Source organism: Mustela erminea, chromosome 8 (assembly GCF_009829155.1).
Source record: "Mustela erminea isolate mMusErm1 chromosome 8, mMusErm1.Pri, whole genome shotgun sequence".
Taxonomy (NCBI): domain Eukaryota; kingdom Metazoa; phylum Chordata; class Mammalia; order Carnivora; family Mustelidae; genus Mustela; species Mustela erminea.
Genome location: NC_045621.1, coordinates 40,045,112 through 40,060,265, shown reverse-complemented (window position 1 = coordinate 40,060,265; position 15,154 = coordinate 40,045,112). Strand labels below are relative to the sequence as shown.

The following is a 15,154-nucleotide window of genomic DNA, read 5'->3' as shown; positions in this document are numbered from 1 at the left end:
ACAAACCCAAATCTAACACAACTTGAAATATGTTTAATAAAAAAAAATAAACGAACATGGATCGAACAAAATGCCAAAGCCCAAAGAAGAATGGCTCTATAGCTGAAATCTCTAAACCTAGAGCGGACTGGATAAGGGCACAAACAGTTTAAACTGTCACTGATATTACCAAATGACTACTGATATTATCTTCAGCACTATAGAACATCATCAATCCTTAACACCTGGGGGCTAACACAATAAGCAGTAGGTCCATTTCTCTCAAAATGCACCCGTGCTATAATGGGGGAGAGGTGAGAAGGGAAGCTGAGAGAGAAAGACTGGGGACTAGGTAGGCAAAGTCAAGCATAAATGAACTCATATTAGGCGATGTCAAGATCAAATAAGGCAGCAGATCTCAAACCTGGAAGCATCACCTGGGAGGACCTGTAAAAACATATGTGTGTTGGCCCCTCACTCAGTGAATCAGAAGATCCAAAGGTGAGGCCAGAGAATTTGTACGCTTTTTAATTCTGACGCAGACATTCAGCCAGGCGCTCCCAATGCTGTCTAAACGCCCAGTAGATGTCTCACCCTAGACTACCCTAGGAAACGACCCCCAGTCCTCTTCAGAACCTTAGTCAGCAGCAGGAAGAGATGCACCTTTCTCCCCTGAAAATGACTCCTTCCTCTTTCAGGCACCTCAGAGATCTTTCCCACTGCTATGCCAAAATATACTTTAATGTACTCTATGCTCATGACTCACAGGACTGCTCTTTGCAATAATGCAGAACAAATCTGTTTTCCTCACGGTACAGACAAATGTCTGCAGATAGCTATCATTTTCCTTAAGTCTTATTTGTACATAGAAAATAATACCCCATCATTCCGTAAATACTGCCTCAGGACATTTTCCAATTCAACCAACATCCTGTACTGCCCAAAGAACTGCAGTTTATCAATCATACTTTTTAGAACAACTTCATTCCCAAGTCAGAAACAAATAGGGAGTTTGGCACATTCTGTATCCCCTGAATGCCTAATATCCTTCAGTGATTTAAGAAAATTTACTATTTTTTTCTGCCATCATATTGCCACCTTACTTTTCAGCACTATTTATTATTTTGAAAAACAACTGTTATACTAATATGACAGCACGAGGTGCTGCTCTGTACATCCCTTTCCCCAGAGAAACTGGTGAAAATTATTTTTCAAAAAATTACTTAAAGCCTCTGGAAATGAACAGAAGGGAATATAGCAAAAGCAGAATTTTTCTTTAAGAAAACCTGCTAAAACTCTGTAAGAATTGAGAGTCTGTGGTACTTGTACCAAGATCTACTCTCAACTCCCAATTCAACCAGACCAAAACTTCACTCCAGAAGAGTGTAGCTAAGAACAGAGGCCTCTCTCTCCCTGTCAGCTACCAGTCAATGGGCTGGCTTCCCACAAAGAGCACAATAACAGCATTTCCCATCCTGGCTACAGCCACCTGTTGCAAAGATTAAGTTCCAGGCAAGTACTGCTGAGAAGTGAGGGATGATCCCTTCTTATGCCTAGCCTCCAACTTATGGGGTGAAAACTACCCTGAGCACAGTACTACTGGGACTACTAGGGCCCTGGGTGCCACTGCCCTAGCTTAAAAGGTCACCATGCCACCAGGAGACGCAAGCCAAGAAAATCTGAGGCTACTGCTCCTCCCTCAAGGGCTCAATTTCTAAGCAGGAGTGCCACTGAGAAAAGCACACCACTGTTGCCAGTGCCAGAGCTGTGACTCAGAGGTTTTTGCCTTGGGGTGGAGGTGAGGGAAACAGATTGGACTATGGTTCCTAAAGGAACTGACTTTATTTGTGACAGCGTATGGACAATGAGGAGTCCAAGCCAAAGGGCACTTTTAAAAGCAGTACAGCCTGGGTGAAAAGCAATTAGGAGATTGGTAGATTAACCTCAGAAGAGGGTAAACTGCAGGTGCCAACTTGGTCTCAGAGAACCAAGAAAAGAGCTGGAAGAAGTTCTAAGGTCAGAACCAATCTCAAAAACAGTCTTCAGGAATTATCTCTTCAAAGAAGCCTGAATTTGACTGGATCAGTCTGTGAAGCAATCTGTGCTCCAGGGCACTTCTGAGAACAGTAGAGCAATTCAGGTAGCAACTAGTGGAAGTTAATAGCAACACGAAAAAAAAGATAATCAAAGACAGTCCTGCCAAAAACAGTGATCTGAGAGTGATTGTGGGCAAACCCAATGATGCACCTTGCAGCCAAGCAGCAAGCAGCGGCAGAGGGCTCCCTGTAAGGGAGGTAGGGAGACACTGGGACTTCGCTAAACTAATCCAATCAGTCACAAGAAAATTATGATGGGGCATGTATGACCAGTAACTACCATGTGTTATCAAAAAATTCTAGTTTCCAACAAAATATTAGGAGACATGTAAAATAACAACAAAGAATGGATTATACACCAGGAAAAAAGCTGGCAACCACCTATGAGAGTGACCAGGTATCAGATTTAACAAAACGTCTAAGATTGTAAATATGTTCAGAGAACTAAATAAAACCATGATTACTAAAGGAAGAAGTAGTAAAGGAAGGCATGATGACAATGTCACACCAAATGAAGAATATCAATAAAGAGACAGAGATTATTTTTAGACCAGAAGGAAATCCTGGAGTTTAAAAGCCCAATAACTAAGATGAAAAATCACTAGAGGAGCTCAAAGTATATCTGAACTGGCCAAAGAAAGAAATTAGTGAAACTCACGTTATCAACAGAGATTACACAATCTAAGAAACAGAGAGAAATAATGAAGAGAAATACATTTCACTGAATGTGCCAGTATGTGCACAATGCAAATACCAGGAGGAGAGAAAGGAACAGAAAAATATATGAAGAAACCATGGCTGATACTTACTTAAAAACATTAATCTACACATCCAGGAAGCCTAACCATAGTTATCATGATAAACACAGAGACCCACAAACATATATTATCATGATAAAAATGCTGAAAGTTGGGGCACCTGGGTGGCTCACTGGGTTAAAGCCCTACATCAGGCTCTTTGCTCAGCCAGAAGCCTGCCCAACGCCACCCCCCCCGCCCCCGCCTACTTGTGATCTCAGTCAAATAAATAAATAAATAATCTTAAAACTGCTAAAAGTCAAAAAAGAGAAAATCTTGAAAGCAGGAAGAAGAAAAACAAATTGTCTCTTACAAGGGAATCAGCATAAAATTAACAGCTGACTTCTCATCCAGAACAATGGAAGCCAGAGAGCAGTGGGATAAGATACCCAAAGTCTTCACAGAATGAAATTATCAACAAGGAATTCTATATCCACTAAAACTCTTTCAAAAATAAAGGTGAAATAAAGACATTCCCAGATAAATTCAGAGAATCTGTTGCTAGCAGACCTCCCTTACAAGAAATATTAATGGGAAGTTCTTCAGGCTAAAAATAAGTGACCCCAGAAAGTAATACAAATCCAACAAAAATACAAAGCAAATGCACAAAAACAAATGTGTGGTGTGTGTAGAGTGTATGTGTATACAAATATAAAACTGGTGTGTGTGTCTAAATAAACAGATAGGACAGACAGTTGGGTTTGTAACAGAAATCTAATATGATTGTCAAAAACAGTACAAAGGAGGTGAGTGGGAAAGAAGCAGTACTGGGCTAAGTAAATGACTTCATATGGTAACATGAATTCACAGGTACAAATGAAGAGAAAAGATGATAAATAAGATTATTTAATAAATATATAGTGATTAAACCATTAAAGAATTAAAATACAGGGCGCCTGGGTGGCTTAGTGGGTTAAGCCTCTGCCTTCAGCTGAGGGTCCTGGGATCATGATCTCAGGGTCCTGGGATCAAGATCCACGTCGGGCTCTCTGCTCAGCAGGGAGCCTGCTTCCTCCTCTTTGTCTCTGCCTGCCTCTCTGCATACTTGTGATCTCTGTCAAATAAATAAACAAAATCTTAAAAGAAAGAATTAAAATGTTACAACAGGAAATATTAATGTAAAAAAAAAGCAGTAACAGTAAAGGAAGAATAGAGGAACAAAAAAGACAGGCATAAAAAACAAAGTAAAATGGCAGACATAAATACAATTATATCAATAATATCACTAAACATAAAGGATTAAAGAATCCAATCAAAGGCAGTGATTGGGCGCCTGGGTGGCTCAGTGGTTAAGCTGCCTTCGGCTCAGGTCATGATCTCAGGGTCCTGCGATCAAGTCCCGCATCGGGCTCTCTGCTCAGCAGGGAGCCTGCTTCTTCCTCTCTCTCTCTGCCTGCCTCTCTGCCTACTTGTGATTTCTCTCTGTCAAATGAATAAATAAAATCTTTAAAAAAAAAAAAAAAAGGCAGTGATTATCCGACAAAAATAAGATGCAACTACATTGTCTCAAAGAGACACTTTACATTCAAAGGCTTAAACAGGTTGAAAGTCAAAGGATGGATAAAGATATATCAGGCAAACAGCAAACATAAGAAAGCTGGAGTTTCTATATCAGAATCAGATAAAATATACTTTAAAACAAAAATATACCGGGGTGCCTGGGTGGCTCAGTCAGTTAAGTGGCAGCTGACTCTTAATCTTAGCTCAGGTCTTTCAGGGTCATGAGTTCAAGTCCCATGTTGGGCTCATTGTGGGCATGGACCGTACTTTAAAATAAATGCTATTAAAGAGAGACACTTAAGTATAGTAAAGAATCAATTCAGCAGGAAGATCTGTATAATAAATCCATACATAAACATATATTTGCCATATAACAGAGCATTGAAATACATGAAGAAATGACAGAAATTATAGAAGATACAGACAATTCAGTACCTTGACAATATTGAGACAATAATACTTAAAAGACTTCATTACCTTAATACTCCACTTTCAATAATAGAAAATTAGGTGGAGATCAGCAAGGATCTAGGTGACTTGAATAACACTATAAACTGACTGGACCTAAAAGACCTCTATATAGAACACTCCAGCCAACAACAGTAGAATATACATTCTTCTCAAAGAAATATGGAACATTCTCCAGGACAGATCTAAGGAAGGTAAAATAGGACACAAAACCAACTTCAATAATTCATTTAAAGGGAAAAATAAGGGCACCTGGCTGGTTCATTTGGTACAGCATGTAACTCAAGCTCAGGGTCATGAGTTCAAGCCCTACAATGCGTGAGGAGCCCACTTAAAATTAAAAAAAAAAAAAAAAAAAAAAAAAAAAAAAAAAAAAAATAATATAAAGTATGTGTTCTTTGATCACAATGAAATAAAGTAACAAATTTTGGAAACTCACAAATAAGTGGAAATTAAACAAAACACTTCTATATAACCAATGAGTCTAAAAACAAGTCAAAACTTATGGGTAACAACTAAAGCAATACTTAGAGGGAAATTTCTAACTGCAAATGTCTATAGAGAAGGAAGAAAGATCTCAAATCAACAGACTAAACTTCTACCTTAAGATACTAAAAAGAGAGCAAAATAAACTTAAAGCAAGCAGAAAGAAATAATAAAATTAGAGAAGAAATTAATGAAACAGATAAAATAGAAAAAGATCAATAAAACCAAAAGCTGATTCTTTAAAAAGACCAACAAAATTGACTTAGCTTGACTGTCCAAGAGAAAAGGAGAGAAGACTCAAATTACTACAATAGGAAAGAAAGGACATCACTAGTGATGTTACAGAAACAAAAAGGAATATAAAGGAGTATTGACCAACTGTCTTCCAATCAATTTGATAACCTATAGATAACCTAGATGAAGAAGATTCTTAAAAAGAGACAATCTATCAAAAACTTACTCAAGAAGAAATAGACAAGTTAACAGACCTCTAAGAAGACACTGAGAATTCCACTCAATACTGGCATTTGGTTAGTGGGAACCTACACAGTTTCAACAAGTGTACTGAGAAGTGCTATTTCTTTCTGTTCAGGGCTCATTTACCCCAGCCATGGCATGACGTTTGTCGGCAACAATTGTAAGGTATTCAAATTCTACAAATCCAAGTCTCATTAAAAACTTTAAAAAGAAGCACAATCATTACAAGGTCGGATGGACTAAAGCATTCTATAGAGCAGGTGGTAAAAAGCTTATAGTAGATAATTCATTTGAATTTGAAAAATGTACAAATGAACCAGTCAAATATGAGAGCTATGGTATAAAACTACTGATGCAATGAAAAGAGTTGAAGAGATCAAACAGAAAACAAAAAAGCTAAATTTATAATGAACAGATTAAAGAAAAATAAAGAATTACAGAATGCTCAGGACATCAAAGAAGTCAAGCAAAACATCATTATCCTGGCCCTTTGTGCAGGCAAAGGAAACCAGAAAAAATGGTGCAGAAATTACAACAGGACGTGGACATGGAAGATATTTCTTAAAAATCTCACTAACCATTTCTATTACCTGCTTAAAAAAAAAAAGGTCTTATTTATTTGACAGACACAGATCACAAGCAGGAAGAGAGGCAGGCAGAGGGGGGAAGGAAGCAGGCTCCTGGCTGAGCAGAGAGCCTGATGCAGGGCTCTATCCCAGGACCCGGGAATCATGACCTGAGCAGAAGGCAGAGGCTTAACCCACTGAGCCACCCAGGCACCCCCATCTATTACCTGCTTTTGAAAATCTCCTTAGGAGACTAAATAAGATCACTCAAATGAAAGGTAATTAAAATAATTAAAAATACATCTCCCCTACATTGTTATCTGCAAAACATTAGATACTATGGATGTTAGACTGCATCTCCACTGTTAAGCCTTCACTGACAGTTACATTATTAATTTTTTTAAGATTTCATTTATTTATTTGAGAGAGCTAGAAAGCACAAGTGTGCACACCGGGAGAGGGGCAGGGAGGGAGGAAAAGGGATAGGCAGACTCTGTACTGAGCGTGGAGCCTGATGCGAGGAGATCCCATGATTCCGACTGAGATCATGACCTTAGCCAAAGTCAAGAGTCTAATGCTCAACTGACTGAGCAACCCAGGCAGCCCTGATAGTTACAATTATGTAAGTCATACAAATTCTCTTTGTAAATACAGAAGTGAAGTGTGGACATAAAATGGTCCTGCCAGGGGTGCCTGGGTGGCTCAGTGGGTTGAGCCTCTGCCTTCAGCTAGTGTTGTGGTCTCAGGGTCCTGGGATCGAGCCCTGAGTCGGGCTCTCTGATGGGCGGGGAGCCTGCCTCTCTGCCTACTTATGATCTCTCTCTGTCAAATTTTAAAAATCTTAAAAAAAAAAAAATGGTCCTGTCATTTGGATAATGGCACTAGGCAGTATTTATGTAAAAACAAATGACAAAAATTCATGGCTACTGATATGTAAAATAAATTTTCTTTGCAGTTTAAATAAAAAAGAAAAAGTAGGGGCGCCTGGGTATATCAGTCATTAAGTGTCTGCCTTCAGCGTGGGTCATGATCCCAGAGTGCTGGGATAGAGCCCCACATCACTCTCCCTGCTCTGGGGGAAGCCCGTTCTCCCTCTCCCGATTCCCCTGTGCTTGTGTTCCCTCTCGCTGTGTCCCTCTCTGTCAAATAAATACATAAAAATCTTAAAAAAAAAAAAAAAAAAGGTAAAGATACAGAAATACTTATCAAAAAACCATCCACAAAGAAAAGCCTAGGTGGTTTAACCACTGAATCTTACCAAACATTTAAAAAAGTTAATACCACTTTGGGGGCACCTGTGAGGTTGTCTGTCAAGTGTCTGCCTTCACTCAGGTAATGATCCCAGAGCCCTTGTGGCGGGCTCCCTACTCAGCAGGGAGCCTGCTTCCCCCTCTCTCTCTGCCTGCCTCTCTGCCTACTTGTGATCTGTCAAATAAATAAATAAAATATATATTTTTTAAAAAGTAGTAATACTACTTTTTCACAAACTCTTCCAAAATATAGAAGAGGAAACATTTCCCAACTCATTCTTCAAGGCCAAACATTACTCTGACACCAAAATAAGACAAAGACATCCCAAGAAAGAAAAAATAACTTACAGACCAAAATCTCTTATGAATATGAACACAAAAATCCTGACCAAAATACCAGCAAAACAAGTCCAACAACATATAAAAATGGAATTATTTGCCAAGTAGGATTTATGCCAGGAATCCAAGAGTGGTTCAACATCTGAAAATCAATTAATGTAATATACCCTATTGATAGAAATGAAACAAAATAGAAAAATGATCATCTCAACAGACACAAAGCATCTGACAAAATCCAACATCCTTTCGGATAAAAATGCTCAACAAAGAAGGAACAGAAGGAAACTTCCTCAGCCTGATGAAGGATATCTGCAAACAAAAACAAAAACAAAAATAAAAACCCACAGACGGGGTGCCTGGGTGGCTCAGTTAAAGTTTGTTAAAGCAGCTGCCTTAAGTTCGGATCTCCCTGGGATCCCCCTGGGATTGGACCCTGTTCAGCGGAGAGCCTGCTTCTCCCTCTCCTTCTGCCTGCCACTGGGCCTACCTGTTCTGTCAAATAAATAAATAAAATCTTAAAAACAAAAACCAAAAAACCCACAGGTAACATTAAATTTAACGGTGAAAGGCTGGATGCTTCCTCCCCCAAGATCAGAAACAAGAAAAAGATATTTAATTTGCTATTTCTATTCAACATTGTATTAGAGGTTCTAGCCAGGACAACTAGATGAGAAAATGAAATAAAAGATTAGAAAGGATGAAGTAAAACCATCTCTATTTGCAGATGATGAAATTTTGTGTACAGAAAATCCTAATGAATCTGTTAAGAAATATTAACTAATAAAGCAGTTCAGCAAGATTGCAGAATATAAGCTCAATAAACAAATATCACTATCTATATACTTGCAATCAACAATCTGAAAATGAAATTTTGAGAATTCCATTTTAATTCCATTTCTCTATGAGAAAGCTCATAGAGAGCTTTCTAGGTGACACTGGGCTCATGCTGGAAAGGACTTAAGAACTTTTTGATTAAAAAACCAAAAAACCCCAAAATACTTAGTAAGTTTAACAGAAGTAATATAAAAGCTATACTCTAAAAACTAGAAAATACTGCAAGAAATTCAAAAGGATCTAAATAAAAATCATCCCATGTTTATGGATCAGAAGACTTAATACTGTTAAGCTGGCAAAGCTCCTCAAATTGATCTAAAGAGTCAAGGCAATCTCTGTCAAAATCCAAGCTGGCTTCTTTGTGGAAACTTTAAGCTCATTCTACAATCCATATAGAAATGAAAGAGACCCAGAAGAGCCAAACAATCTGGAAAAAGAACAAAGCTGGAGGACTCACACTTCCTAATTTCAAAACTTAAAGCAATAAAATACCAAGATGGTGTATTAATAGCATAATAACAGATGTATAGACCGTCTGAATAGAATTCAGAGTCCAGAAATGAAACCACATGTTCATGGTTAACAGATTTTCAACTAGAATGTCAAGGCCATTCAGCAGACAAAGAACAGTCTTTTTAACAAATGGCATAGGACAACTGGATAGTTAGTCACAAGCAAAAGAATTGAAGTCAAATTCATACCTCATACAATTAACAAAAACTAACTCAAAATGGATCAAAGACCTAAATGTAGCAGCTAAAATCACAAAAGTATTGGAAGAGAACACTGGAATAAATCTTCATGGCCTCAGATTTGTCAACAGTTTCTTAGGTATGATACAAAAAGCACAAACCACAAAAGAAAAAAATGAGCTTCACAAAAAGGAAAAGCTTTTTGCATCGAAGGAATGTAATCAAGGAAGTTTGCATCAAGGAAGTAAAAAGACCACCCAAATAATAGGAAAAAATATTTTAAAATCATGTATCTGATAAGGGACTTATAATATCTAGAATAAAGAACTCTTATAACTCAGTAAGACAAACAACCTAGACTAAAAGCAGGCAAAGGATTTGAAAAGACATTTCTCCAAAGACAAACAAATGGCCAATAAACATGAAAAGATACTTGTCGTTTGTCACCAGGGAAATGCAAACCAAAATGACAAGCTATCACTTCACACCTACAAGGGTGGCTACAATCAGAACATCAGATAATAAGGATTAATGAAGATGTGGGGAAATTTGAATTCCCATATATTTCTGGTGGTAATGTAAAATAGTACAGCCACTTTGGAAAAGTCTGGTAGTTTCTCAAACCATTAAACACATAGCTCTCATATGGTCCACCAATTCCACTCTTAGGTTTATACATCGACATAAAAGCTTGTACATGAATATTTATCTATAGCAGCAATATTCCTAATAGCGAAAAGACAGAAACAGCTCAAATGTCCCTCAACTGAGGAATGGATACACAAACTCTGGTAAGTCCACACAGTGGAGTATTAGTCAGTCATAGAAAGGAATAAAGTACTGATTCGTATTACAGTATGAATGAACCTTGAAACTATGCTATTTCAAAGAAGCCAGTCACAAAACACCACATATCATGAGACTGTATGTATCTGAAATGTCTAGAATATGCCAATCTATAAAGACAGAAAGTAGATTAGGGGTTAAAGGGGCTGGTAAGAACAGGGCATAGGATGTGACAGCCAGAGAGTATTTTGGGGGGCCTAGAGCGTACTGAAAATGTTAAAATCCGCATGGTGACAGTGCACATATCTGAAATACTGAAATTACTGAATTATCTACTTTAACTGGTTCAATTGCATGGTATGTCAGTTGTGTCTCAATAAAGCCCTCTTTAAAAAACTTTTTTTTGGGGCGCCTGGGTGGCTCAGTCGATCGAGAGGCTGCCTTCAGCTCAGGTCATGATCCCAGGGTTCTGGGATCAAGCCCCACATCAGGCTCCCTGTCCTCTTCTCTCTCTGCCCCTTCCTTTCCACTCCTACTCTGTCTCTCACTTTCTCTCTCTCAAATAAATAAAATCTTTTTTTTTTTTTTGAGACAGTTCATGTAACATTAAGATTTACTTATTTTATTAACATATAATGTATTATTTGTTTCAGGGTAAACGTCTGTGAACCATCAGTCTCACTCAATTCACAGCACTCACTGTAGCACATACCCTCCCCTATGTCCATAACCAGCCACCCTATCCCTGCCCCCATCCCCTGCAACCTTCAATTTGTTTCCTGAGATTAAGAGTCTCTTATGGTTTGTCTCCCTCCCCAGTCCCATCTTGTTTCGTTTTTTCCCTCCCTTCCCCCGACGACCCCCCGCCCTGCCTCTCAAATTCCTCATATAACTTTCTCTAATGATTTCGCTTAGCGTAATATCCTCTAGTTCTATCCATGTCGTTGCCAATGGCAAGATTTTGTTTCTCTTGATGCCTGCATAGGATTATAAATCTTAAAGAAAACAAACAAACAAACAAACAAAAACCAACTCTACAGTCTTTATTGTTAGATAAGAGGCCAAAACCAGACACATAAAAGACAGCCAGAGAAGTCAGAGATCTGGAAGTCATCTATGCCTTTGTTTTCGCCTTTATCCCCGTATTCTTATCAGTCACCACGTTCTATGATGTGGACTCTAGGAACAGTCTTCTGACAGTTTTTTCAGGGCCCTGGAGCCAAAGATCCATGGGTTCTAATACACGGCTCTACTTTCAACTCTCAGCTGGACCCAAAGCAAGCTAAAACTAAGTTCCTGAACATTTTTCCTCTTTGGAAGAACATAGCTATCCACACCTAAGCTTTTAACAATGGTTGTGAAGATAAAATGACTTAACACACGAAAAACTGTGGTCTGGTGCTTGACACAAAGCAAGCACTCAATCATTAGTGCTATCTTCAACTCCAACTTTCCAATCCCACTACCACCTTCCTCTCCTTCCCCTGGACCACGCCACCGACCCCTCACAAGTACCCTGCTGACCTCCAGTTCTGTTCCTTACAAGTCCATCTTCCGTTTAGTTCTCAAAGTAACTAATATTTGCTCCTGCAAATCGGGCAGTGTTATTTTCCAGATGAAAACACTTCAGTGTCCCACTCTGTTTTACACACCTCTAAGTCCTAATCTTTAGTAAGAGTATATACAACCCCAAGCAACACAGACCCTACCCATGCTTCTCTCATACCTCATACCACTTTTTAAATTCCCCCAAACATACCACAGTGTTTCTGCATTTCAGTCCTCTGCTTACACTGTGTCTCCTCGCTCAAAAAACCCCTCTAGTCTCCAAAGTCCAAACAAGCTTTTCCTTGTTTAATTTTGTTGTTTAATTCTCCCTCCCTAATGACTCAGTTTAAAAGTTACTGTTTTCTAGGAAGCCTTTCCATGCTTCCCACGTGGATGGTGATTCTCACAAGCAGAAGAACCCACTGGAGGCTTTGTTCAAACACAGATAACTGGGTCCCATCTCCAAAAGGTTCTGATTTAGGAAGTCTGGGGTGGGACCTAAGAATCTGCATTCCAAACAAATTCCCATGTGCTCACACCATGAGAACCTTTACTCCTCTCGCTACACTCACCTCTTTGTATTCACATTTCCTATTTATATGTTGCTATCCCATGAGCTCCCTGAAGACAGGGGAGCACACTGTCTGACCACAGATCCCATGTAGAGTTACTTGGACCCTGCCATTACCTAATTACTCCTATTCCATCATTAATGCCATGACTTTATGGTCACCAAAGCCACCAGCTCTGCCTTTGTCCCTCAGATCCAGACAATCACTAAGTCTTGCTGGTTGCCTGGCTTGATCAGTCAGTAGAGCACGTGACTCTTGATCTCTGGGTTGTGAGCTGAAGCCCCACACTGGGCATGGAGCTTACTTAGGAGAAAAAAAAAAAAAGAAAGAAAAAGAAAATAGTAGTCACACTCAGTACTAAAGAGAGTACACAGCTTTACTGCTATTGATCCTGCCAGCATCTACCTAAAAACACCAGCAAGTAGCTCCTCTGGCTGGTGTCAAGGCTTTACCTTCATCTGAGCCAGCTGCTGCTGCTGTTGCTGCTGCTGCAACCTCCGGAGAGCCTCTTGCTGCTGCTGCCTCTGGCGCAGTAACTCCTTCTGCCGCTGGAGCTCCAGCTCTTTCCTCTTCCTCTCCTCTTCTTCATGCCGGAGTCGGGCTGCCTCCTCTTCCATTCGCAGCCGGTTCTCCTCTAATCGACGCTGGGCTTCTTCTTCTTCCCGGGCCCATTTTGCAGCCTCCTCTTCCTTCCCAGAAGGAAAAATAAAAGAGAATAAAATTTAATTGTGTTTTTAAAAAGTCCAAGTCAGTTCTGAAGGTTTCTATCAAAAAGCTATAGAAGTAACAGAGAAAGCAGAAACTGTTTATGATGACATAAGGCAGAGGTTACGTTTTCCTTTAAAAGGTATTTACAGTAGCTACAAAGGCTTGGCATGCTTACAGGATAACATTTCACTTTATTTGCTAATTTCTTCATGAAAGTAATGCCATTTTGAACATCTGTGGTAAGTACTGATCTCTTTAAGAGACAACCACCAACTGCAGCACTATCTTCTGGAGACTGTTCCTATATTGAGGGAGAGCTAGCTTTTCAGGGTGCTGAGCTTGAAAAGCTACCAGGACCTTGCAAGGACAGATTACAGATTAGCAGGAAAGTGTCAACCAGTTCTGGAACCAGAGCAACCTTATAAGACCACTTAATTCCATCCCTGATTCATATCCCCTTGTGGCCCCTGGGTCCTTTGGAACATCTCTCCTCAACCTATCGTCCATCCCTCTACTACTCAGTCCTGTACTTCAGCTCATTGTCCTTCTGCTTTTCTTCTTCAAAACCATTCCAATGTGCCCTTCGGAACTCTCCTCACCGTCCTTCACAGAGTCTGCTTACTCTACCTACAATGTTGTGTTTTTACCCAGATAGCCCATTCCCCTCATTTTCCAAAACTCAGGGCAGTATCAACCACTCTATGAGGACTTTCCTAGCCTTAAGGAGGTAGTCTTCCCCTCTGCCATTTCATTATGTCCAATACCTCACCCTTCTCTGTTTGCTCCTAGTCCACCCATAGCAACAACTATTTCCTATCCAAAAACCATTCCTTTCAGGCTTCTCCCTTGAAGGTCAAGGGACCTCTGGTCAGAGGCTCTGTCACCTTCGACATCTACACTGCCATATTTCATTTTTTAAGCTTCCAATACAATGAGGGGCACCCATGTGATATGATTTAGGCCAAAGGGATGTCTGCCGGGAGGCTTCTAGAGAAGGTATTCTTCTAGAGAAGGTATTCTTCTGAAATAAAAGCAGCACAAGAGAAGGCTTATTCCCTTGCAGGCTGCATAGGGCATGGTTCTCAAAACTCCTAATCATGAGGTGAAAAATCTGAAGTCAAAGTAGACCCACCAGAAACAGTAGGCTAGAATTCTGCAGAGGACCTGGACCCCTTATGACATCGCTGAGTTACTGCCTTATCTCCTTGATATGGCATTTGTTATTTAAACTATTTTTAGGTGACTATTTTTGTTTTGGAGCTCACAGCATCCTAACTGTGGCATTTATTTCTTGTACAATCATTACCAACATAGGCTGTGAGCTTAAGGACAGAAACAATTTAAAACTTTCATAGTCCACCAGGAAGTAAGTACCATAACTGGCATATAGTATGCCTTAACTAGGTATGTCAACTGTCAAATGAATAAGCCCAACGATGAGCTGTCATACAATCTCCCCTTGAGGCCTATCTACCTCTAACAGCACTGAGGTTGCTCAAAGAGTTTCAATCAAGAATTTAGGGGGCACCTGGGTGGCTCAGTGGGTTGAGCCTCTGCCTTCGGCTCAGGTCATGATCTCAGGGTCCTGGGATCGAGTCCCGCATCGGGCTCTCTGCTCAGTAGGAAGCCTGCTTCCTCCTCTCTCTCTCTCTCTCTGCCTACTTGTGATCTCTCTCTGTGTCAAATAAATAAATAAAATTAAAAAAAAAAAAAAAAAGAATTTAGGCAAAAGCAGGTAATGTCTAGCCTGTGTTGATCTACATGTGTAAGTATGGACTGACCACAGTGATTTCACACTGTGAAATAACACAGTGATTTCACACAAAGAGTACAGTGTGTGGGGAGAAGAGCAATGTTTACAGTGACAGGCACTGCTGCAGCCAAGTGACCAAGGTCTACACCAGCAGTCATTAGTCCTGTTGATAATATGTATTCTTGATAGAGTGTGATGAAAATGGCACTTTGCCTCTTTGTGATCTACTTTCCAAACACCCATAACTCCAGTTTAACTGTGAGAAAAACATCAGATGAATTCCAAGAGAGAGTTACCCTACAA

At 39.7% G+C, this 15,154-nt stretch overlaps 1 protein-coding gene and 1 pseudogene across 1 annotated transcript in view; one reads left to right on the top strand and one right to left on the bottom strand.

Moving 5' to 3' along the window:
* Positions 1–15,154, bottom strand: part of GIGYF2 (GRB10 interacting GYF protein 2) — a 149,605-nt gene that overhangs the window by 18,519 nt on the left and 115,932 nt on the right. The window contains 1 exon segment of the mRNA XM_032355189.1: positions 12,843–13,079. Within this exon segment, the coding sequence (XP_032211080.1) occupies positions 12,843–13,079 (237 nt within the window).
* LOC116596846 lies at positions 4,629–6,368 on the top strand (annotated as a pseudogene).